The 26,202-nt window shown below is 48.3% G+C and overlaps 1 protein-coding gene across 1 annotated transcript; it reads right to left on the reverse strand.

Annotated features, from left to right (window-relative positions):
- Positions 1-423: 423 nt before the first annotated feature.
- On the reverse strand, positions 424-24,290 carry LOC139049851 (trehalose transporter 1-like protein). Its single transcript, XM_070525673.1, has 5 exons — positions 23,993-24,290; positions 20,321-20,579; positions 16,142-16,363; positions 3,993-4,196; positions 424-1,111 (listed from the first exon to the last, which is right to left on the reverse strand). The coding sequence occupies exons 1-5, from the start codon at positions 24,184-24,186 to the stop codon at positions 557-559; spliced, it is 1,434 nt and encodes a 477-aa protein (XP_070381774.1). The 5' UTR covers positions 24,187-24,290; the 3' UTR covers positions 424-556.
- Positions 24,291-26,202: the final 1,912 nt, after the last annotated feature.

Genomic DNA, 26,202 nt, shown 5'->3' on the forward strand with positions numbered 1-26,202 from the left:
AAAAAGGTAATTAGTGAATTTTTCGCAATTATTCGGTGATGGATTTCAATTTTTTGTGCAAGTAGTGTCCACCCCATGAACTACTATTGTGCTATCTGCCACAGGCCAGCCTCAAGAATATTTAAAACTGTTCGCTGAAACAAACCACATATCTATACTCTTGTAAGCTCTCCCATTCCCTCTCCACGTATAGCACGCGACCATCTTCCCACAATTGACACGTATACACTTTTGTTACACTTTCACGCTCCTGATGCAAACGCATTAAAGGAAATTGCACAATTCATTGCCTGAAAGCAATGAATTGTGCGACCTGTCGACCGATCTCACTCGACCTGTCAGTGACAGGTCGACTGAGATAAACAGCTTACAGTAGGGCTGGAGCTTCGAGGTGAAAACGAAAGAACGAAAGCTGAGCGTTAGAGCTTTTCACGGAGGTAAATTATAAACAACCAAAGATTCGGAAATGCACTACAGAAAACCTGACGAAATAAAACAGCGTCCAACAATAAGGTAGACAGAGCGGCGCAGACACAATTTTCAAGAAGAAACGGCATCAGCGCTTCGGCCTTCGCGATGCCCCCGAGCCCTTGGACGATGTCGAGGCCGCGTCGTCGCGCCCCTTCCTCTGCGGTTCGAGGAGGAGTTCCTCGAGGGTCTTGTCCTGCGTCTCGGGCATGAAGAACGACACCATGAGGCCGCCCGTGAACGTGAGCGCGCTGAAGAGGAGGCCGACGCCGGACAGCTCCAGCGTCTCGTTGAGCTTCTCGAAGAACCAGGTGACGAGGAAGGAGCAGATCCAGTTGAAGGCGGCCGCCAGCGCCGAGAAGACGCCGTTGTCTCGCATGGGCACCAGTTCGGCGGACATGAGCCACGTGATCGGGCCCAGGCCGACGGAGAAGCCGATTATGTAGAGCGCGATGAACACGATGGGAAGCCGCCGCGCGATGCCGATGGGCGCGTTCGGGTCGGCCTCGTCCACCTCGACGCCCACCTGGTACAGCGTGGCCAGGATCATCAAGGAAAAAGCGCACGTGTAGGCGGACACGGTGAGCAGCCGCTTCCGGCTGAACACGCTCATCAGCTTCACGGCGGTGGCGGTGGAAGCGACCTGTGCCGTTGCACGCGGTAATAACGCGCACGGGTGAATGACGGATAAAAAGTTGGAAGTTGATTCAAGCTTGAGTTGAGGTCGATCAACCAGAATGTATTCCTCAGTGAGTTGGGCGTGCGAATAGGCTATGCGCCGGCACACAGCGTTTCATCGCGTCATCTCTCGCGTGAGAGGAGGACGAGGAAAGAGCGTCGGACTGCATCAAATTTTTTTTTTCATTGCACTACCCGAGGGATATGCCCATACTTTTAGACTGCACTATCTTAGGAATAGGTTTAGATGTGACGACGTGTTAATTATTTCAAGTAGCTTCTGTGGTTTTTACATGCCAAAACTTCGATCGCATTGAGACGCGCGCCGTAATGTGGGAAAGAGCGTTCGCGGTGCAATGGTTAACGTATCGAGCTTCGGTGCTAGAGGTCCTCTCTTAGAATCTGATTGTTGGGCAATTTTACATACATGTATCCACAACATCATGGCCACCAGTGGCCCTAGCGACACATACCCACATACCTCCTTGCAAATATTGGCCAACATTTTGTGACTGCACAATCTTAGGGATAGGTCCGGGAAGACGCCCCGAAACATACCCGAAACGGAACACGTTGGGTTCATTCGTTAAGGAAGACGGCGTCTTAAAAAAAATAATTTCTCACCCTCCTTGGATGCGTACATTATGCGCACCAAGGACGCCATAGGCTGTGCAATATTATCGGTGGTGGTATTGCGTGGAGCAAAACATTCGTAGGAGGGCGCGAACAAACTGTTTTCGAGAATAAGGAAATTCAATGAAGACGCTATCAACAACTGTGACAACGCGTTAGAAGATAAATGAGGCGCTGACGACAGGGAAAAGTCAGCCAATTTCCTAGACGCAATAATATTCGCGCCTTTAGCAACGACGTAGTGGCTCTAGTGGTAACATACGTACGTGGCACTGAGAATGTTTCGGCTTCGTATCGTAATTTTTTCAGGGTACGGTACCTTTTTTATTTTTTTCATAAGCTTTCCCCAGAGCACTTTGACATTCCTGTGCCTCACACTATAGTGGACACCCTGATGACTATTGTGAGTGAGCCCATAATAGTTTTCGCTGTAACCTAACAGTGCTACGCTATAGAGCTGCTAAATAAGGGTACTGAATTGCTAGAGTACGCTTTTAGAACTTTGTAAAAGCCTTTTACCGTTCACGGCGGACTGGTAAGTCTCTGATTTCGTGGTGGCATCGCAAGTTCTAACGCTGTAGCTTCTCGTGATGCCCCAGAGTTTAGAAGCGGATACTCAGAGTCAGTTCACAGACTACACTGCTTGTGCCTGCGCGTCAGAGTCCTATCGGCCCAAGCCGCTAGCGCTGCCTGAACCAGCCCAGAGCTTGCATTGTAGCCATAAATTTTGGGAAATGAAGTCACATCCAAAACTCCACGCATGCGGAAATGGTACTGGACAAAATTGGCGAGGGCGCAGGAGTACCGCAGCGCATTTTCCTAAAGTGTGGATGAAATTTGCTAGAAAAGTAAATTTGGGGTTTCACGCACCAAAACCACGATCTGATTATGAAGCGCGCCGTAGTGGGCGACTCCGGGTTCATTTTGACCACCTGAAGTTTTTCAACGTGCGCTTAGTGTAAGCACACAGGTGTTTTTGCATTTCGCCCACATCGAAATGCGGCCGCCGTGGCAAGGATTTTATTCCATGGTCTTGTGCTTAGCAACGCAATACCAAAGCCATTACGCGACCACGCCGGGTGAAATTTGCTACATTGAGAGTATGTTCAAGTTTAAGGATTGCCCGCGGTATGTCGGAGAGGGGGTGAGAAAATTCACCGACAATTACGACACTCCCCAATGTGAAAATTTAGCGTAGCTGTGTACGCGTTTTAATTTCGTGATAGATTGGCTGGCGTGGACAATCTTTCTCGCGCGGCAAGTTGGAAATGCGGCGAAGTGTGGCGCCACTGGCTCGCTAACCGGGAGATCGCGAGAGGCAGCCCGTGGGTGACGCGTGTGCGCAATTTACAGCAGCCGCCGCAGACAGACTTCCGCTCATGCAATGCTTTGTTTTTATATGGTATCTGTGGCCTCACCGGCGAGCAGACGACGCGCGCTACTCTGGCCCCATCGTGGCGGTTGTCACCGCAAAGCCCATCCATCGCGGCCCTACACTTTTATTCTCACGCTTTCGCCATACCCTCCTCCTCCACTTTCCACCTCATGGTTCCACTGCACCCTCCTCCACCGCTTTCCTGCTTGCTCTATCTTGTCTATCGCCGTCTTTCATGGTGCACTTTCTCTCCCTTTACTTTCATTCCCTACCCCCCTTGCAGTGCGGTTCAGGTGTCCTCTGCTGAGAGAGAGTTACTGCGCTGCACTTTACCCCAGCCTTTCCTTCCCATCAACTACAATCTCCTTCTCTCCCCGCTCCGCGTCCACTCTTTCATCTTTCGCTGTGCTCGTTCGCTCAGTAACGAGGACGCCGAGGAACGACGCCGACGCCAGAAGCTCGCTGCAGAAACGGGCGCCTAACAGGTGCGCTCTAAAATGTCGCGACCAAATAGATTAATCCAAACCGGACCGAAACGGCGATAAACATTAGCTACACGTTGTTTCAACATTGTTTGTATTAGCTACATTCTTATATATGCCCGATTGTATATGTAAGAATTTGTGTAAAAACACTCAACTGAATAAGAGGCTAGGCTTCTCAAGAACTGGCGCGGAGTGTGTATGAAGCGTAGTGACACCTCCTGTCGGAAAGCAGCGCTGCCATACACTCTCTGAACAGTTCTTGAGGGCAGAAGCGTTCTGGAATGCGTGGGCAAGTTCTCTAGTTTCGCAGTCGTATCGGAAAAATACCGGTAACTAACCAATCATCCCCTCACCAGAAATCCAGAGAGGATCACGCTCGTGTCCTGGACGCGTACGGCGAGGCCTGCATGGTCGAAGACGGAATGGGAAAGGAAGAGCACGGGGTTGATGCCCGAGAACTGTTGGACGAAGTGAAGCTGCATGGCCCCTAGGATGTGCGCTGTAGGCGTGGGCACCTTCGCGTACACGGTCTCCATGTCGGTCCACTCGCGGTCGAGCTGCGCGTTTCACAGTTTTTTGACAACACCATCATTCATTTTTCCGAAGAGAAACGTTCTTTGCGAACTTTCTGCACGTTTGCTCAGCATAGCACCTAAATGTATTGTCTTACCTCATAGCTTACGCACAAAAGAAAGATAAGGCTTCAAGAAAAGAAAGAAAGAAAGAAAGAAAGAAAGAAAGACGGAAAGAAAGAAGGAAAGAAAGAAAGAAAGAAAGAAAGAAAGAAAGGAAGAAAGAAAGAAAGAAAGAAAGGAAGGAAAAAAGAAAGGAAGAAAAAGAAAGAATACAGCCTAACATGCGATACCAGGAACATGCTGCTTGCCCTGTTCATCACGCTGCCTCCTCCAGGAATGTTGCCTGACCAACGTGCTCGGATTCAGAGTTTAGTGGAGATAAAAGATAAGCAATACATGTCGCATTGCGGGACGCTACGTCGAGATCGTTTCTTAAATTAAAATCAGACCAAAGTTTTCTTTCTGTATCTTGTTTAACAGTACCGACAACGTACAACGAAGACTTGGAAATGCAATATGAACGGGATGTTGGAATCGTCCACATTTCATTATGCCGGAGGCATATGTCACGCGGAAACATTTTCGCGTAACTGTGAAAAGGATATCTTTAGATTATTGTCATACTTTATGGGAGACATATACTTTAAAAAGTCGCTGCAGGGTAAAGAAGGACGTAGATAAAATGTCATATTGATTTAATGGGTCATACATATATATATATATATATATATATATATATATATATATATATATATGTTGTCATATAAGAAGACTGCATACACTGACACCAAGGACAACATAGGGGGAAATTACTCGTGCTTAATAAATGAAATCATGCAACGATAAATTAATGGAAATGAAAGTGGCTGACAAAATCAACTTGCCGCAGGTGGCGAACAATCCCGCAACCTTCGCATTTCGTCTTCGTTTCACTTAGTTGTTTTTTCGTGCAATTTCATTTACAATAATTTATCGTTTCTTTATTTCATTTATTACGCACAAGTAATTTCCCCTATGTTGTCCTCGGTGTCAATGTTTGTTGACTTCTTACGATATGACTAATAAAAAACGGGCGCCCCGGTTAACCCCCTTTCTTCTGGTTTATTACATATTGAGCGTCTCGAATCCGGCAACTTCCATGCCTTCAGGTAGCATGTGTGGGTTTATGGACTGGTTGCCTTCAACCAAAAAGGTCACGTTCTCGCGACGTCTGCGGCAAAAAGGACGTTCCACGTCCGCCACCAAGGTCTGTGAGTAGTGGCGCTGGTTAACACTCCCAGGCCTCTGCTAGGAAATATAAATACCCTAGAAAGTGGATGGGGAAGCAGCGCCGCGGTAGCTCAATTGCTGGAGCACCGCACGCAAAATGCGGAGGTTGTGGGATCGTTCCCCACCTGCGGCAAGTTGTTTTTTCCTCCACTTTAATTTCCATTAATTTATCATTACTTTATTTCATTTATTACGCACAAGTAATTTCGCCTATGTTGTCTTTGGTGTCAGTGTTCGTTGGCTACTTATCAAGCCCCTTGTTTCGAGACCCTCGGTTAACCCCGCTTCTTCTCGTTTACACACACACACACACACACACACACACACACACACACACACACACACACAAATATATATATATATATATATATATATATATATATATATATATATATATATATATATCGATATATCCAGGAGGCGGTGCATTGAACATCTTCAAGGTCGCGCAAAAGTTGCGGTGACTTCAAACAAAGAGCAAAAGAAACGCTCTCATGGCAGCTGGAAACCCTCGCACGCTTTTTGTTAACATAACACCTCTGTCACCACTGCCTACATTGTTTGGCTATGGCTTTCATCTTTCCTTCCTTGTGGACACGACTGAATGTGCACCTGTAGACGTGTGGGTTGTTCACAAACTGCCTATCTAGTTTGCGTTCCTTTGTGTTTTTTTGTTTTTGTAATGTCACTGCACGTACGTGCAACTTTGCAACAACGCTATAGCTCCACTGTATGTTCGCAGAATCTTGCATTCACGGTTGTCTTAGTTGACTTTGAAACGAGCCAATGCAGGTTAAGGCGCGACTAAATGTACGCGTGCTTGTGATCGTAAACTATGTTTCATTTTTTAGTGCCACTGTTTGTATACGTGCAAGTTTGAAATGTTTCTGTTAACGCTTTCGTTTTTTCTCACTCACTGCTTTCGTTTTTTACGGAGAAAAATGCATAAATTGAATTTGTGCGCTTGACATCGCACTCTGGATGAAGGCCGGACTCCAGCTGAAACGGCAATCAAGGCTTGTTGTATTTCTTTCTACGTGCTTCAATATTGAACTATTTCGGTGCCGGATATTGTGATTCTATTGAGTCCTCCATCAAGAAAGCAACAAAATCCCGATAAAGAAACGCGTCATTTATATATATATATATATATATATATATATATATATATATATATATATATATATATATATATATATATATATATATATATATATATTGACACGTATACTTATCTTTATCGGGCAACCACGTTTCGCAGCCTAACAAAAGTAATCGCACAGCGTGGGACGCGCCTGTATGTACCGAAGTTTCTGGAACGTTATCGATGCTTCTATCTGCTGTCTGTTGTCGCTGAACGTTATGTTATCTGATTGCATCACTTGACGCGAATGGTGTAGAACTTTGTGGAAGGCATGCGGGTCCGAACGATTAGTCTGGAACATTCGATGACTGCTCTATAAAAGCCGACGCGCTTGACCCGCTGATCAGATTTTCGACGATCGCCGAGCGTGTTCGCCGCCATCGTTGCGCTTTAAGTGTAGCCTGTTTTGTGGGCACAGGTTCGCCCAATAAAAGCTAGTTTTGTCTTTCACAGTACTGCTACTGTGTTCTTTAACGTCACTACCACGTGACATCTGGTGGAGGTGCTTGTGCGTTCATGTACCGAACGCCCCCGCAAAGTCGCGATCCAAACCCAAAGCCCGAGGACAAAACTAACATCGCCGAAGACCAGCGTGCTAGCCGCAGACTGCAAAGACTGCCCCCAGAGCACGGACTTCTGCCTGAAACGACAAAGAAGATAGTGATCAAGACAACCCAAATGGCTGCCCCAGTGTCCCCCGTTATCCTACAGCAACCTCGGGACCCACCAACTTTCCATGGAGCAGAAACTGAGGACCCGGAATACTGGCTGGAGACGTACGAGCGAATCGCGACTTTCAACAACTGGGACTCCGACGACAATTTGCGGCACGTATACTTCGCCCTAGAAGACGCCGCCAGAACGTGGTTCGAGAACAGGGAGTCGACATTGACAACATGGGACCTGTTCCGTACCGGCTTCATGCGCACCTTTACAAGCGTCGTGCGCAAGGAAAGGGCCGAAGTCATGCTGGACGCCCGAGTGCAACTACCGAACGAGAACGTTGCCATCTTCACGGAGGAAATGAAGCGTCTCTTTCGCCACGCCGACCCGGATATGCCCGAGGAGAAGAAAGTCCGCCTTCTCATGCGTGGTGTGAAGGAAGAACTTTTCGGCGCAATGGTACGAATCCCACCGAAGACCGTAGAAGAGTCCCTTCGCGAGGCAACCAGCATCGAGAAGACACTCGAGATGCGAAACCGGCAATTCGACCGCCGCACGAACGCGACAAACTACGCCGGACTTCAGTCACTGGCCACCGACGACCTGCGCGAGACTATCCGAGCTGTCGTGCGGGAGGAGCTACAAAAGCTGTTCCCATCATCACAGCCTCAGGTGGCTTCGATTGCCGATGTCGTGCGTGAGGAACTCCAACAACAACTTGGAGTAGCCCCTGAATCGCCGCAGCCCGAGCCGCAAGCAATGACCTACGCCGCCGTCGCACGCCGTCAAAGCCCCCCTCCGCGACCGCGCCAGGGCCCTGTCACGCCGCAGTTTCGTCGTCCGCCGCCGCCGCCGCCGCCGCCAGCACGACCACCCGTCGCCCAGCGCACCTACCCGAGGAAGACAGACGTTTGGCGCGCTCCTGACCACCGCCCGCTCTGCTACCACTGCGGGGAAGCCGGCCATGTGTACCGCCGATGCCCATACCGGGAGATGGGACTGCGAGGTTTCGCCGTTAACGCGCCGCGGCCACAGATTGGCGAACGACCTCGCGATATCGCCGACTACCTCGCCGCCACTCAGTGGAGCCATCGACGAGCTTCCCGTTCGCCGTCACCAGGCCGCTACCTGTCGCCGCAGCGCCGACCATACACTGGCCTAGCCCGCGGCCGGTCCGTCAGCCCATATCCGGAAAACTAAAAGCAGCAACCGATGGAGGTGCGGTTGCTGTTCGTCGAACTGACGAAGATCCTCCGCCGCCGACGAAGACGACGAAGCAACCATGTCGACGACCTAATGACGACACGCCACCGACCCGACGAAGTCAGGAAGCCAAAACTACACCGACGAAAGACGACTTGACGACGCGACGTTCAAGCTTCAGTTTAACACGACGCAGCCGTGATCCGACGCCAAGACCCAACTGCAACGCCAGACAAAGAACCACCGACCTCGACGTGCTTCTCGACGGACACGCGGTTACCGCCTTAGTGGACACAGGGGCTGATTACTCCGTCATGAGTGGACACATCGCCGCCCAGCTGAAGAAGGTTAAGACTGCATGGGAAGGCCCTCAAATTCGCACCGCAGGAGGACACCTCATCACGCCGACTGGAATCTGCACCGCAAGAATAACCATTCATGACCGAACTTACCCTGCCACTTTCGTTATCCTCCAACAGTGTTCACGAGACGTCATTCTCGGTATGGACTTCCTGAACCAACACGGCGCAATCATCGACCTGAAGTCACAGTCAATAACGCTGTCGGAAGATAAAGCGATATCGCCGGAGAGCCCTCGTAGTCACCATGCCTTGAGTGTGCTCGAAGATCAAGTGAGCATCCCGCCTCACTCCAGCATTGTTATTTTGGTCGGAACCGAAACACCCGCTGACGTAGAAGGCGTCATCGAAGGCGACCAACGTGTTCTGCTCGACCGTGAAATTTGCGTCGCAAGAGGGATCGCTCGACTGCACGGAGGAAACACGAAAGTGTTGCTGACAAACTTCAGCAAGGAGTTCAAGCACATCAACAAGGGCACGACCATCGCATACATCGAGGAAATTGTGGAAACCAGCGATGCCTTTGCCCTCTCGGATTCTGTCGCATCTACCCCGACGACTGTAGTTCCCGAGCCAGACTTCGACATAAGTCCAAGTCTCCCCGTGATTAAGCAGCAACAGCTCAGAAGTCTGCTTCGACGATACAAAAGCTGCTTTTCGACGTCATCGAGGATTCGACAAACACCAGTCGCAAAGCATCGCATAATAACCGAAGAATGCGCTCGACCACTACGCCAGAGCCCTTACCGAGTTTCGACGCGGGAACGTGAAGCTATAAGAGAACAAGTCGACGAAATGCTGCGCGACGACATCATCCAGCCGTCGAAAAGCCCGTGGGCATCCCCTGTTGTCCTGGTAAAGAAAAAGGACGGAAGCCTACGTTTCTGTGTCGATTATCGTCGACTGAACAAGATCACGAAGAAGGATGTATACCCCCTCCCACGGATAGACGACGCATTGGATCGGCTCTGCAACGCTAAATACTTCTCGTCGATGGACCTCAAGTCTGGCTATTGGCAAATAGAAGTCGACGAAAGAGATCGCGAAAAGACCGCCTTCATCACCCCAGACGGCCTCTACGAGTTCAAGGTTTTGCCATTTGGACTGTGCTCGGCACCTGCAACGTTCCAGCGCGTCATGGACACGGTTTTAGCAGGATTGAAGTGGCAGACCTGTCTCGTTTACTTGGATGACGTCGTTGTCTTCGCCGAAAATTTCAACGATCACCTTAGGCGGCTTGCAACAGTACTCGAGGCCATCAAGTCATCAGGGCTCACTCTGAAGCCAGAAAAGTGCCGCTTCGCCTACGATGAGCTTCTGTTCCTAGGCCACGTCATCAGCAAGTCTGGAGTCCGCCCCGACCCGCAGAAGACAGCTGCCATCGCAAAGTTCCCGCAGCCCACCGACAAGAAGGCAGTGCGTAGATTTCTTGGCATGTGTGCCTACTACAGGCGATTTGTCAAGGACTTTTCACGCATCGCTGCGCCGCTGACACAGCTAACTAAATGTGACATTGAGTTCAAGTGGGAAACGCCGCAGGCCGACGCATTTGACGAACTCAAACGACGCATGCAGACTCCGCCCGTACTTGCGCACTTCGACGAGCACGCCGATACCGAAATTCACACTGACGCCAGTAGCCTAGGCCTCGGTGCCGTCCTTGTCCAGAGAAAAGATGGACATGAACACGTGATAGCTTACGCTAGCCGGTCGTTGTCAAAAGCGGAAGGCAATTATTCCACAACGGAAAAGGAATGCCTCGCCATCGTTTGGGCTACAGCGAAATTTCGCCCCTACCTATATGGCAGGCCATTCAGAGTGGTCAGCGACCATCACGCGTTGTGTTGGCTAGCTAACTTAAAGGACCCTTCAGGACGGCTGGCACGGTGGAGCCTCAGACTACAAGAATACGACATTACTGTAACATACAAGTCCGGACGAAAACACTCAGATGCCGATTGCCTATCACGCGCCCCCATTGACCCGCCGCCGCAAGATAACGAGGATGACGACGCCTTCCTTGGAATAATAAGCGCAGAAGACTTCGCTGATCAACAACGAGGGGACCCGGAGCTAAAAGCCCTTGTCGGGTATTTGGAAGGGCACACCGACGTTGTCCCTAGGGCATTTAAGCGTGGAGTATCTTCGTTCACGCTTCAAAACAACCTACTCGTGAAGAAAAACTTTTCACCAGTCCGCGCCAACTACCTTCTTGTTGTTCCGTCGGCGCTGCGTCCAGAAGTACTGCACGCCTTACACGACGATCCAACCGCTGGGCACCTCGGATTCTCCCGCACGCTGTCGCGAATACAGGAAAGGTATTACTGGCCGCGTCTGACCGCCGACGTCGCCCGTTACGTTAAGACATGCCGAGACTGTCAACGACGCAAGACACCACCGACAAGGCCAGCAGGGTTACTACAACCGATCGAACCTCCTCGTCGACCATTCGAGCAGATTGGGATGGATTTGTTGGGGCCTTTTCGGACGTCAACATCCGGGAATAAGTGGATCGTCGTGGCGACGGACTATCTCACCCGCTTCGCTGAAACAAAAGCTCTACCGAAAGGCAGCGCAGCCGAGGTGGCGAAATTTTTCGTCGAGAACATCCTGCTGCGACATGGCGCCCCAAAAGTCCTCATTACCGACAGAGGAACGGCTTTTACAGCAGAGCTCACCCAAGCCATTCTGCAATATAGCCAGACAAGCCACAGGAGGACAACTGCCTACCATCCGCAAACGAATGGTCTCACGGAGCGCCTGAATAAGACCCTCGCCGACATGCTAGCGATGTACGTCGACGTTGAGCACAAGACGTGGGACGCGGTCCTGCCGTATGTAACCTTCGCTTACAACACGGCGGTGCAAGAAACAACACAGATCACGCCGTTTAAGCTGGTTTACGGCAGGAACCCGACGACGACGCTCGACGCCATGCTGCCCCACGTCATTGACGAAGAGAATGTTGACGTCGCTAGCTATCTCCAGCGCGCCGAAGAAGCCCGACAGCTCGCCCGCCTGCGGATCAAGGACCAACAGAGGACCGACAGCCGATACTACAACCTCCGACGACGCTTCGTCGAGTACCAGCCCGGCGACCGTGTTTGGGTATGGACCCCGATACGCCGACGAGGACTCAGTGAGAAACTACTCCGACGCTATTTCGGACCCTACAAGGTCATCCGACGCATTGGCGCTCTGGACTATGAGGTCGTGCCAGACGGCATTTCGCATTCACAGCGGCGCCGCGCACTATCTGAAGTGGTCCACGTGGTGCGCCTTAAACACTTTTACGGACGCTGACAAACTTCGCCATTTTTGTTCTTTTCTTTGCTACGAGTGCTTTTGTTCATTACCTTCGTTTATTTGCAGCATCGGGTCGATGCTTTTTAAGAGGGGGGTATTGACACGTATACTTATCTTTATCGGGCAACCACGTTTCGCAGCCTAACAAAAGTAATCGCACAGCGTGGGACGCGCCTGTATGTACCGAAGTTTCTGGAACGTTATCGATGCTTCTATCTGCTGTCTGTTGTCGCTGAACGTTATGTTATCTGATTGCATCACTTGACGCGAATGGTGTAGAACTTTGTGGAAGGCATGCGGGTCCGAACGATTAGTCTGGAACATTCGATGACTGCTCTATAAAAGCCGACGCGCTTGACCCGCTGATCAGATTTTCGACGATCGCCGAGCGTGTTCGCCGCCATCGTTGCGCTTTAAGTGTAGCCTGTTTTGTGGGCACAGGTTCGCCCAATAAAAGCTAGTTTTGTCTTTCACAGTACTGCTACTGTGTTCTTTAACGTCACTACCACGTGACAATATATATGTATATATATATATATATATATATATATATATATATATATATATATATATATATATATATATATATGTGTGTGTGTGTGTGTGTGTGTGTAGTCCTATCATAAGAAGCCAACAAACATTGACATCAAGGACAACATAGGGGAAATTACTTGTGCCTAATAACTGAAATAAAGAAACGATATACTAATGCAAATTAAAGTGGATGAAAAAACAACTTGCCGCAGGTGGGATCCGAACCCACAGCCTTCGCATTTCGCGTGCGGTGCTCTACCAATTCAGCTACAGCGGCACCGTTTCCCCATCCACTTTTTTGGGTATTTAGGTGCCCTAGTAGAACCCCGGGGGTAGTAGAACCCTGAGTAGAAACCCACAACCTCCGCGAAATGCGAAGGTTTATGGGTTCGGTTCCCACCTGCGGCAAGTTGTTTTTTTCATCCACGTGAATTTGCATTAGTTTATTGTTTCGTTATTTCATTTGTTAAGCACGAGCGAAATCCCCTATGTTGTCCTTGGCGTCAGTGTTTGTTGGCTTCTTATGATATGACTAATAAAAATCGGGCCCCTGAGTTAACCCCCTTTCATCTCGTTTAAGTACATATATATATATATAATTTCGGCTGAGGAAATCACGCTAGTCCCGGTAGTAAAATGAAAGAAAGAGAGTACGACGTACGTTGGATTTGCACAGCATATTTTACTGACGTTTTGGCTGGTGGACCAGTCTTTGACAAATGCTGATTTACGAGCCGATACATCAGTGGGATATACTGTGCGCTTCTAGCGTGCCGCGGGGGTGATTGGATGGCGCATAAATGGTGTCTATTTGAGGAAGCTGCTACGTTGATTTTTTTCGTAACATTGTTTCCATCAGGCGAGCTAACCTATGATAAGCACGGTGATACATACTGGATATGTTCTTTCTTGTACTTTTACATTGTTAAGTTTTTTTTTGTCATATTCCGCTTGGAGTTGTTGAACTGATTTGTTTCGGAGGGTTTTGAAGCTTGCGCTGGCGTTGCCACCCTGCAGAGAGCCAGGAGCCCTTCTGAAGCTGATTCCACAAATCTTACTTCCGGCTCCCTTCTTTCTCGGAAAGTAAATAAAATAGGATAACGTTAAGTTGAATCCGGGCACGATAGCAGGCATCCTTCTCCGGTGTGAAGGCAGAGCAGCTCTTTAAGAAGAATGCCACATGCGTCACGTGGTGCAGCAGGTGCGTGCGCTCAAATTTGCATTAGGTCGCCAACGCGGGAAAGAAACGCGCCGACGGAACCACTACCCGACGCGTATAGTAGTTCTTTCTGCATACACATCTTCTCAGCATTGTTCCCTCGAAAAAAAAAAAACATGAAATATTGCCGTCCCGCTCGTGACGTCACTGCAATAGCATTCCACGGTGCAGTCCCGCAAAATGGTACTTTGCATATGGACACAGCTTGCGAAAGGCGTAGTGCAGAAAGACAATCCTTGCTTGAGAATAAAATTGTGACTTGCGCCATGCACAAATCTAAGCATTGCAAAAGATTGCACGTCGCATAGAGTCGCACTAAAAATAAATCGTCCGCATAGGGCTTAACGTTATAGCAAATAAATAAGTACTTCATAAAAGCTTTTCACTAGACTCTAACATATGCGTTGCATCTCCTTTAACTTGAACTTTTCTGTGGAACAAACAAACGAAATATCCTAATAACAAGATACACACACCCGAAATAGGTATTTATAAGTTACGTATATTTCAGTAATCGACGATAGGTGATCACAAGCGGTTCACGTCGGCTATTCGGCTTTTTCTTCTCGCTTATTGCATTGCGAGACTTGTCTCTAGCTGCAAAGGGAGTCACATTCACCGCTGCAGCTCAGTTGGCAGAGATGGCTGTGGGTACGGCTTGCGGTCCGGATGAATTCGGATGGTGTGTGCAGAGCTTCCGATGGGGCCAACATTCGTACCTTCTTTCTCCTTCGTCTTTATCGTCCTTTCATTTAGAACAATAACTTCATTAATAAAATTGGCCCTCGTGTATATCAATGAATAAAGGATAGGAGTCGTCGTTGTAAAGCTAAACAGGAGATGTAAGTTGACGGCATTGCAAGCCTATGCTTTAACGTCCAATCGTAATGATGAAGAAAAACAGCTCTTCTATAGTATATTGAATGGACACCGTAAACTCAAAATAGAGGGAAAGACTAGGTCAGATCAGTCCGACAAAGCTGACTTTCACAAGTTTCCATTCCTTAGTTTAGCGGTAACAGCTTTGTTATTCAAAGAATTGGATTTCAAAATATTTATTCGTATCTGGTTTTTTGTGACTTGGCAAAAGTTCTTTAAACCTGCTAAGTTTAGTGCTTAGATCTTTTAGAATGTAGTGTAGTCCATCTTTGTCGACGAAATGTTGACTAGGCCCGAGCAGACACGCTGTTAGTCCGTGATGTCAATGCGGGATGGTGCGGTGACTTCAAGGTGGTGTCGCTACCCGTAGCTTTTGTTTCTGTATCTTCTCGAGCTTACTCTTGACAAGGTGAGATGAGCTGTCTGCATGGGTATTGCAGAAGGTAGATTCAGTAATAGAACGCAAATGCCTTTCTTTAGCGTCACTTTCAGACACTTGATGCTTCATTCTGATTTCGGCTGCGGGAGAGTTGTTTGAATACCTTCGGTCGCGTGACACGCGTTCGTGTACGCGACCTGGTTTTGCCAGTTCTGTCCTGTTGGGGAAAAATGGAGACCCCAGAAATTTGGGCACGCACAAATAGAGCCCTTTGTAAACCCATCGTGGCTCTAATTCATTTCAACGCGCAGTGTTTCGCTACGCATGACGACTTTATGAAAGGAGCTACCGCGTGCTGTGCTTCGTTAGCAATGGCGTAGCAGCATTTCTCTTTTTCCTTCATCGCAATGTCTCGCGCCAATAGTAACTTGCGCGCGTGCTGTGATACGGTGAGTCAGTCCATTTCACGAAAGAACGCGGCCTAAGCGACTACACAATGAATGAAGATTTATTTACTCCGTAGTAAAACAACTCGTTAGAAAGTGTATCATCCTATCACGCTGACATTGCTTCGTTGGAGTTTGTAGGACCTTTTAACAATATTATGGAAATCAGACGCATTCATTCAAAGAACTCCGCGACACTCGTGAATGATGGTATCTCCTCCAGGACGTCTCAGTTGTGAAGCAAGAGGTCGCGGTTTCGACTCCCTGCACCGGCGACCCGCATTCGAATGGGGGCGGAATGCAAAGCGCTCGTGTATTGTGCCTCGGGTGCTCGTTAAAGGAGCACAGATGGTTATTAAAGCATACCGGGGCCTACGTCTACTGCGTTCCTCATAACCCGCTAGGCAACTTCGTTAAACCTCACGAGCAAATTAACTGCACGGAATAAATCTGTGTCTGCCTTGAAAATATGTGCATGGAATCCATGCTTCAGAGTTCAGTGTGGCTGTACACCAGCACGGTTTACCTTGGCCGCTGGTCCTCGCAGCTTGCCGAGCACTTCGATGGCTTCGGTCTTGCGGCCCTGCAGCAGGAGCCAGCGGGGAGACTCCACCGCAAACTGGCAGGTGGCCACCAGAGGGATGCTCGCGGCCATGCTCAGGAACGCGAGACTGTCCCAGTTGAGGAAGCGGCTCATCACGTTCGCGTACAGGATGCCGAGAGTGAGGCACACCTGCAGGATACCGCCCTGCGGAAACCGACGGCCACCGCATACTCAGACGGCAGCCTTCTCCCCGCACTTAACGACGATCGCTACGTTCGAGGAGAAACGGAGAAGTGCTCTCCTATAGACAATCAAGCAAGCGATTCCAAAGAACGTTCCTCATTCGAACGAGGAGGACAAACTTCGATGACTGGTCCCTCTGGTGATCAAATCCTGTTTTGTGTGTGATATTGCGGCTCTTAATTCAGAAAAAAAATGAAAACAAAAAACTCCAGCACACAAGCCTGATATTGCAACCATCACACCACGGACGCATGCGTCGGCAATGGGCGCAGAACAACCATTCAAGCTGGCAAGCAAGCGGCGTTGAAAAGCTCGGCTCGTTTCGATCTGCAGTAGCCCTACAAGAAAACGACGCCTCATAAACACCGCGGGTGCTAAACGACACCAGCGGCACAACTGAAAATTTAATCAAATGATACACACGCGATGTATTGCGTGTATATAGGTGTTAATACTATCCAGTTTGTCTATAATTCACTGCAAATAACATTATTGCTTCATTTACTTTGGTGCTCTTTATTACTAATATTTATAGCTCAAAAACCACATTTCATATGTACGCACACACGGTCCGTGACTTAACCACAGCAAGAATGCTTCGCTTTACGTAGAAGTCAAATGGATTTGAGTCTGCCTGTTTTTTACTTGGTGACAGCTAATGCTGTGAGGCGCTGTGTTGTACATAACTGTCTTCGGGATCGGTGCACATTTTTCGGTGGGCGTATACCTAAAAAAGTGTGTGACGTCCGTCTATAATCATTTCACCATTGCGTGTGTTCCAATCCTGGCCAGCACGTAGAAAGCTCACCAAGCTGTGCCTCAGAATGTAGTGCACGAAATAACTGTAAGAAGTGCTTCATTTTTACAACAACGAGTGTGCTACTAGTACTCCACATTGCGGTACATCATTCTCTTGGTGAATGATTCAGATAAAGCGGTACCCACTCTTGTGTGGAATGTGCGGTCAGGCAGGTAGCTTTCGAATACATCTATCATGTTGCCGTGGACAACCAGTGCGAAGAGATCTCGGAGAATGGCGAAGTGCCATGTTGGGTCGCGCACTTACGCAACATCCAAAAATACAGATAAGAAGCATTGTGTATTTATATAAGTGTCCATATTTGCTTCAATGAGCAGTAGATGCTCAGTTGATGCCCTCCCTGAAACAGCCCTCGTGTGTGTCGAGCAGTTTATTGCGCCCCAGAAAGTTCAGCAGGGGTGGGATTTGCCATATTCTAGAACAATCTGCAAAGACATTTCGTCAACACTTTCGGCCGATAACTTCTGACTTAGGACGGGTCCTTGCCCTCTTTGAGTACTGGGATTATAATAGCCTCTTTCCAAGCAGATGGAATATACCCTGCCAATCATGCGGCGCTGAAAAAAGAAAGGGACTATTTCAGTATGTGAGTGCTTTATCATTTCATAAATGATACGATCAGTTCCTGAGAAAGAGTAGTTTCAGCAGTTTAGAGATGCCTGGAGCTTTGCTAAGTTAAATTAGAGGCGGGAAGGAGGGAAGGGGGGTGTATGACTCATTTGGTGAGCACTTACGTTAAAAAAGCTGTTGTTCTGCTCGTTCTTTGTGCCTAAGGAACGATTCAGAATAGTGTGAACTGGAGATAGGCTGATAATGCGCATCCGCAAAATCTCCCTGGTCTTCTAGGTTATCTCCCTTAGTATTTATTGCATGGGTTTGGCTGTCGGCTTTGGATAGTATTTACTCTGTTCCAAACTCTTCGCTCACCTGTGTAAATGTTTTTACCGGATATATACTTTTGTCACCTTTGTCTTCTAGTTTGTAGACGCTTCCGTCTTCGTTGCGACTTTACACGCTTGAATTTACTGAAGTTTTCCGCAGTTGGAGAGTCGCTAAGGAGTTCCCACGCCCTGTTTCACCTCCTGAATGTTTTCATACACTCTGCAATCCACCACGGAACGACTCATTTGACAGCCAGTTCATTTGTTAGTGGTTTGAATTCAGATGCAGCATCAATTAGAAAAGCAGTTAAGTATGCAGCCGCAACAACTAAGCGTAGAGTTCAGATATCATCTCGTGACAAATGCGTCTTGAACAGATCTGCACATGACCTGTATTTAGTGTTTCTGATAGTTGACTTCAGCCAAAGGTTGGTGTTATGTGCATTGTTGGTATCTCGATGCTGTCCCGTCTGATTTCGATACGCTGGAAATTGATCCCGTTCTCGTCCTTCCATAATTTAGAAGTTCTGTTCCCGTCAAATTCATTAGGTAGTCCTTGGAAATTACACCCTTGACAGTGTTCATGGTTCGGTGCTTGCTTACAGAGATAAGGTTGACCCCAAATACAGCGAGGTTCGCTAGTTTGTCATACTGCACCTTGTGCCGCCTTCAATATGTAGGTAGCTACTGGCCATGTCGGTAGCATTACAGCCACTTCCGATAGTCTCTGCGAGAGACATCAAAACCAAGAAAGGCGAAGTTGTTCGAACTTTCATATTGGCTTCTTTCACTGCGTATAATGTGGATTTTCGGGAATGTGTCGTAGCTCTTCAGGAAGAATAGATAAGTAGAATCGATGAGCCCCCCATTTCAGGGACTACCCCTTGAGAAAATATTCAAGGATCCCATGAAATGTAGTGTTTCGCGACCATACCCGTCATGAGCCGCGGAGCCCAACTAGGGCACACAGTATGGGTTGTGGTGAAGCAAGCGCTACTATTTTAACTGCACATTATCGCTATAACCATATCGTTATAAGGAAAGTCGGTTAGAGCAGACCAGATTAACCCAGCCGGCCGGGGAAGATGGAGACAAATGCGAGAAAAGGGGTCGAAAGGCCAGATTGTAGAAAGAGCATAGAAAATTGGAAGCTACGAGAAAAGATAGAAAAAGGCGACCGGCCAATTTACAACAAGTGGGACAGGCCGTAGGTGCAGTCTAGGTGAAGACGAGGCCAATCAGGTGTGCTTCCTCCACCTAGTGGCCACAAAGATTTGTATACCAAGGATCAGCTCCATACCCAGGATCTCCCCTTGCCCGCACATGGCTAGACCACGCAGTGCAAAACACAGGAGGGTCCAGCCCCCATGTGCTCGGGTCCATGGCGTCTTAACCCACGAAACGCCTGTTTACGCAGACACCCCTGCGGGAACACTAGCGGTCATCCAGATCTTGTAAAATTAATTATTGTGTAGTAAAATATCTATTGTTCGGTTTAAAGGTACGTCCACACTTAGCGTCAAAAACGCGCACTCCATCCCGCCGCGAGAACCGGCGTGCAGCAACCTTTACCTTTGGAAAGCGAATGGGTCTTGCAGCTAATGTTTCGTGGCAAGCCACTCGTCGGTAATTTGGGAGGCCAATGAGGCATGCCCGACTTATTCGCGTGGGTAAACGGTGCAAGGAAATATGCTTCCCTCTCTCAGCATCTCTGAACAGAAGCGCAGTGAATCCAGATGACAACGAATCATTTGCCTGCCACGGCGGCAAAGACGCCAGCAAGCGGGGCTATGCCAATGCGGGCGGATTCGGCCACCTGCGGCATGCCGCACGCGATTTTTCCTGTCAGAGTGAACGTCCACACTTAGCGGGAAAAGCGAGTGTATCAGATAGCGCCAGCACTGGCACGGCTGCTATTGCCGGTGGCTTTGCCGCCGATGAAAGCACGCGATTCGCCCTCAGCTGCAATCACTGCGGCTGGGATAAGAAACGATGGTTGGGGAGGTGGGGTTGTAGTTCCTCGCAGCACTGGACCACGTGATTGAATCGGCCGTTGATCATTGGTCTTCACGATCGGTGGTCAGCGGCATGCCGTGAAATGTAGCTGCAAGACCCATCTGTTCCGCAGCAGGAAAAAGTTGCCGCTGGCCGGTTCTCGCGGCGCTCGCTTCTGTCGCTAGTGTGGACGCACCTTACGCGAGCGAAGCGTTGACGTACCGCGGTTCCGCGCTGTTCGGGCACCGTGATCTCGGCCAAAAAGCACGGCGAGCAGAGCGACACCATGCCAGTGGCGACGCCTGTCAGGAACCGGCCGAAGAGCACCAGGTAGTCGTTGCGCGCCAGCGAGATGATGCCGTAGCCCGAGAAGTAGCCCAGCGCGCTGGCGAGGAGAGCGAAGCGGCGCCCCATGGACTGGCCCACCAGGGCGGCGATGACGCAGCCCGTGGTGGCACCGACGTGCAGAAGCGACACGAACCTACGTGTACGTGTATTGAAAACTGCGTGTGTTGTGAGGCGGGGTATGAACGAGGCACAAGATGCACGCAGGGAGCTGTTGGCTATAGATGCATAGGAACGGACAAATGGCTTTGCCCAGCAACCACGGCACTGCAATTCATGAGGTGCTTTTTTAATTAAAAAAAAGTTAGATTCAAACGATTTGAATAAGCACATCTTTTCTTTCAGCCGGCTGTTTCTTTTCTTGTATTTTCTTTTTTTACAAGAATTCCGTGCGGCCGCTACGCTTTGTCATTTTTGCAGCCAAAGGCACAGCACGTCTCGAGAGGCCCGCTCACACACAGTGCGCGAGTCCCGCGTACCTTGGAGTCAGCGGGTCAGCATGACAACGGCTGCGGCGACGGAGCTACGAGCCTGCGCGTAATTGCTATTACACCACAATGAACCTGATGTGGCCTCAGGAGGCTAGTTGCGGCCCTCACGCAGACGTTTCGCTACTACACAACGTCAGTTTCCACCGTCGCAGCCGCATTGTTGCCCCACCTCCAACGTGAAACCAACGTGCACTGTGACGTGAGAAAACAAAGTTGGATCATTCATTTGCTTACTAAGGAACCTAAATCGCCTAGTTAAGAATTATCATAGGAGTTCGAAACAATATCAGGAACGAAAACATTGAAGCACACAAGCACAACTGATGGCTTGTTCATTCACCTAAAGCACACATCTTGAAATGATGAGAACGTTTTGCGGGATCATCCGCAACACGCGCATACAACTGATTCCATTCGCGGGTCGTGAATGGAGAAAGACAATAAGAGACAACACTGGGGATTTGACAGTAAGTGCGAGAGAAATGCGTCTGAATTACGGCGTACGTGTTTGAAATCCCGGATCTATGACATAGCCAGAGTTCACCAAATCGCAATGCGTGCAAAAGGTAATTGAGGAACTCCCTGCCTATCGAAGGTGCCAAGTGAAATGGGTGGTTGTCTTGAGTAGATGACAATCAGTTTCACTACTATATATATATATATATATATATATATATATATATATATATATATATATATATGGTGTGTGTGTGTATTTGCGCGTGTGCGTACATCTATCAGGGGACCTATCTCTACCTCCAATACGTCACCGGCTTCCCACCCACACATGCACATGCACATGCACACACACACACACACACACACACACACACACACACACACACACACACACACACACACACACACACACACACGCACACGCACACACACACACACACTCTTTATTCCATCTTCAGACTCCTAATGGTTACGCAGTGAAATGGGCAAAATACGTCCGTACGACATTATTTCTCAAAGCTGTTTGACATGATCATTTCCGGTTAATTGGTAAAGAAACTGAAGATATAGATTATACAGTGAAATGAAATATACGCAAGGAAACTTATTTATTACTCTGTGATTATTCATTTGGAAAGTAAAGTCGAGGCTTCTACACACGTTGCGTTGCATTTAGATTTGCTATCGGCCACGCCTTCCCACTCCGGCCTTCACCGCGCGCAATAACCATTAGGGAACTCAGGTTAACGACTTGGCCCTAAATATAGGAGCGTTATGGTAAGACGTGCGAGGGTGGAGCGTCTTTCTCTGTTTCCGCAAACTCGAACAAAATGCGACCACAAGTACGTTCCTACAATCGCTTAGTCTCCCAGGCAACTATAAGTGCCTAGTAGTTAAAATATATTTGTACCGTTTGAGTAAGCTTCAACTGCACCGATATCTTCGTACTTTTCTCCTTCCCTTAGAGGTGTGTGAAATGCACATCCCCCACAAACATTCAAGATTGGTCTTGAATTTACTATGATGAACTGCGGCTACATATACTCAATTTGACACCTAGCAGGCAACGCAGTGGAAGCAGCGCAGGCCGTCCAATCACAGAATGACCTCTATACGTGCGTTTTGCAGTGTATTTGGTATTGACCTGCGAGGCTTTATACCGAAGAATTCCTTCATATGTTGCATGTACCAGTGGTAAAGGTAAGCTAAGGTTGGAGAGACACTAAAGATGAAATGATATTTGCCGTGTTAGTAGCCGACCCTTACAAATACCAAGAAAGCGACTCTTACCGTTAAATTAGGCTTCGTTTGCTATAACCGACGTAAAAATAAAAGAACAGCGGTGACGCTACTGTGAAGTTTCCACGCCAGCCCTCCGTGAGGTCCGAAATATCGACGGCGTCTGCTCAATGCTAGTTAATCTCCTATTGGCAAACAAAAAAAGGGAACTGAACTGTATTCGAGAGCACTCAAACACGGAATATTGCAACGTTTTGAAAGCTCTTCGTGCACCAGAATGGCGTGAATACGAAGAAATGCTTCTACATCCGTGACGTCACGCCAACGTGCGAACGCTACGGTTTCGGCTCGAAATTCACAAAAATGAAACATTACGCTTCGTCTTCTGAGCTAATTATCAAGGAAGTACTGTTGAATTAACAAAAATAATGTGCGTGAAGAATACCTTGCCAGTGTAAAGGGATTCAACGTTTCTCTCTAGTGTCTCTTCAATGCCGGCCTTATTTGTGCCGGTGTGTGCTTCCAGTAGGCGACGTTTATACTACGTTTTGGCCAAGAGCACGAACGGCGCCCTGCAGCTGCTGCTCGCATGACGCGCCCTCCGGTCGTTGGTTCGTAATACTTGATTTGCGACACCTTATATTAATTACTAAGGCCATATTTTGCGTCATAGTGGTAAGGTATGTAATGGCACATCGAATTACGTAACGCATACCTATATATCTTTTTTTTAAAATAAGTGTCACCCTATTTTTTTTCAGTCGTAAATGAGAACACTGTGCCAACTGCACACTCATATTTTGTTTTACACTGACGTTGCGCCGCGCGGCAACTCGAGGGGAAAGAAAAAAAGGTCTCAGGTATTCGTATAATTGTCTGCTATGTATGAAACGGTATGAATAAGCAATATTAATATTCAGAAGGCTACTGTAAGAGGGCAAAGGGGCGTAGCCGATATCCTGCTGGAGGTTAAAAGCAAGGAACGTGGCTGGGAAGGCCATGTAGTGCGCACAATAGGAGGTATGTTACAATTACAGAGTAGGTTCCGCGGCAATTAAAGCCCAGTCAAGGACGGCCTTTTAACTATAGCTTGTGCGAATTAAATTACGGAAGCATGCAGGCTTAGGATGGCGTCAGCTGGCGCAAGACCGGACAGTTGGAAACCGACGGGTGAGGTGCTCGCCCCGTGGTGGAGAAACAATAGGCTGATCGTGACAATGATGGTAATCATGGCTGTTCACCATCAAAGGGCTTCCCGAGCAAGCAGGCGCCGCGGTTCATTTTTTTTCGTAAGCGGCCGTGTCAACACTGTATGACCGCACGCACGGCATGCGTGAAGCTAATGAGTGCACGAGCTCACCAGACGCCATGTTCCTCTGTGTCGAATTTGTGATCGGTGGTGCCGCTCGTCAGGCTGGTCAGCGCTGCCGTCGTGTAGCCAATGGTGGTGCCCACGCACAACGACCCGGCCCAGGTGCTGCTGAGCGTCATCAGCATGGGCCCCGTGAGCTCGACCTTGTTCTCTGCCGCATCGTCGGCGAAGTTCCAGGGCATCTTCGCAACGTGGGCGGTGCTATGTCGTCGTTGAAATCTCAGCTGTAGAGCCTTGTTACTGGGTTCACCGTGCGCGCTCGCGGAGGCCAAAGAGACGTCCTGCTTCTTTGTCTTCTTCTGGAGTAGCTATGGCACGCGCCCACCCACGCTGGCATGTGGGCATCCAGCACTCGCCGGGGGCGCCACTATACACTCATTCTCCTTTGTTGTTGAAACTTTATGGTAAGGACAAAGAAACACGAGTGGAAAACAGTGAATTAGGGTTTGACTTATCCTACACGCCTAATGAACGAATGGTGCAACTGACTCTCCCTGGACTGACGTCCCGGATTGACGTATGTGGACGACGTAGCGCTACTAGCAGACAACGCATCAGGTTTACAGACACATGCAAATTCTGTGCGGCAACGCAGCGACAAGTCTAGGCTTTACGTTTAGGGCAGGGAAATTGGGAATTATGATCTTTAATGAACAGAGGATAAATCGCGTGATGTCAATTCAACGGAAAGTTATTCCAGCAATCAAGCAATATAAATACCGCGGCATGTACACAAACGAATGACAAGCTTACTGAAGCATCCAGCAAGACAATGTCAACTTGCAGGGGAAGCTGCACGCCGCAATAATGACGCACAGAGCATTTTTGGGCCAAAACAACTACGATGCGGTGCGTGGAATCCGGAAAGGAGCAATGGTGCCATCGCTAACGTTCGAAAATGCAAACTCGCGCTTACAATCGGACATCTTGTCGAGGATGGGAGTTAAGCAAATATCGATAGACCGCATGGCTTTGGGAGCCAACGGTAAAATCAAGCAGGCTAGGGAGCTATTTGTACTCTCCCCATTTCAAAGGGGATGGTAATAAACTTCATCATCAGAAGTGCCATCGTTATCATCAGCAGTCGATATAAGTACAACGTAGAACATTGGCTAAAAAAGGTCTTGGAAGGGAAGGAGCCGCAATCGTTAAATGCAAAGCTAATTATTCAATATAGAGACAAATGTTCTATTATAGAAAGACATAAAGAACTTCACTGCCTTAAATGAACTGAAACGCGATTAGCTCAAGCTGGCTGACTATTTGTCACCACCCCGTTTCCAAAAGGATGTCAGTCGAAAAATATTATTATAATCACTTTCTAAATATTATTGCAATTGTAGATATACATCGGGTGTCCTTTTCTGTAGAATTAAAGAAAACTTTAATGGGGGGGGGGGGGTAGCCTGTGGCAGATGCCACAGTACTAATTGTTCAGCTTGATTTCAACAAAGAAGCATGCATTACTTGAACAAGAAATTGAAAGAAGAAATGAACACTCAGCATGATTCAACTCTTTAACTTGCTAAGTATTTACTGTGGGCACTTCTTGCAGTTAAAGAATTGAAGTCAGAATGTTCTGAAAAAACTAGCTCTAGTTTGGAGATACGAGCCCTCAACTTTGCGGTAAAATACAATGTTGTTCTACGTAGTTCTTTAACGAAACAATTTTGTACGCACTGTAGGAAAAATTTGACGTAGATACCAGTGAGCTTTCTCACAAAATATTGAAACGCCCATCAAAAAACTGCTGTCACCCTGAAAATTCGTTTCAAGTGGATACGTTGCGTGAACTCACCGGCGACAATTCGTAAATTCGAATGTGTAACAGTAAGTATTTAAACCAAAAGCCAGGAAACGAACATTTGGTAACCAGTTATGTATTCTGATTTTTCTCTTGTGTAATTGTGCTAACCAACGCACGAGATTTGCGCAATTCTTCGCTCTAATAAAACGCTGCAGTTTCGCCCGAAAGGCGAAGCATCATTTGCAATAGCAAATCAATAGACAGCTGTACGAAGTATAGTGGTTTTATTGTCCGCATAAACATGGAAGCGTTCGCTAACAAACAATTAACATGCATGATATCAGCGCGCACAAGCAAACATGAACACATCACGCTCGATGAGTGTGGACATACACTGCCAAAACACCGGTGGGAGCAAGAGCGGCAGCAGCGGCGAGTTAAGTGACCTTCG

This window comes from Dermacentor albipictus, chromosome 9 (assembly GCF_038994185.2).
Source record: "Dermacentor albipictus isolate Rhodes 1998 colony chromosome 9, USDA_Dalb.pri_finalv2, whole genome shotgun sequence".
NCBI classification, from domain to species: Eukaryota; Metazoa; Arthropoda; class Arachnida; order Ixodida; family Ixodidae; genus Dermacentor; species Dermacentor albipictus.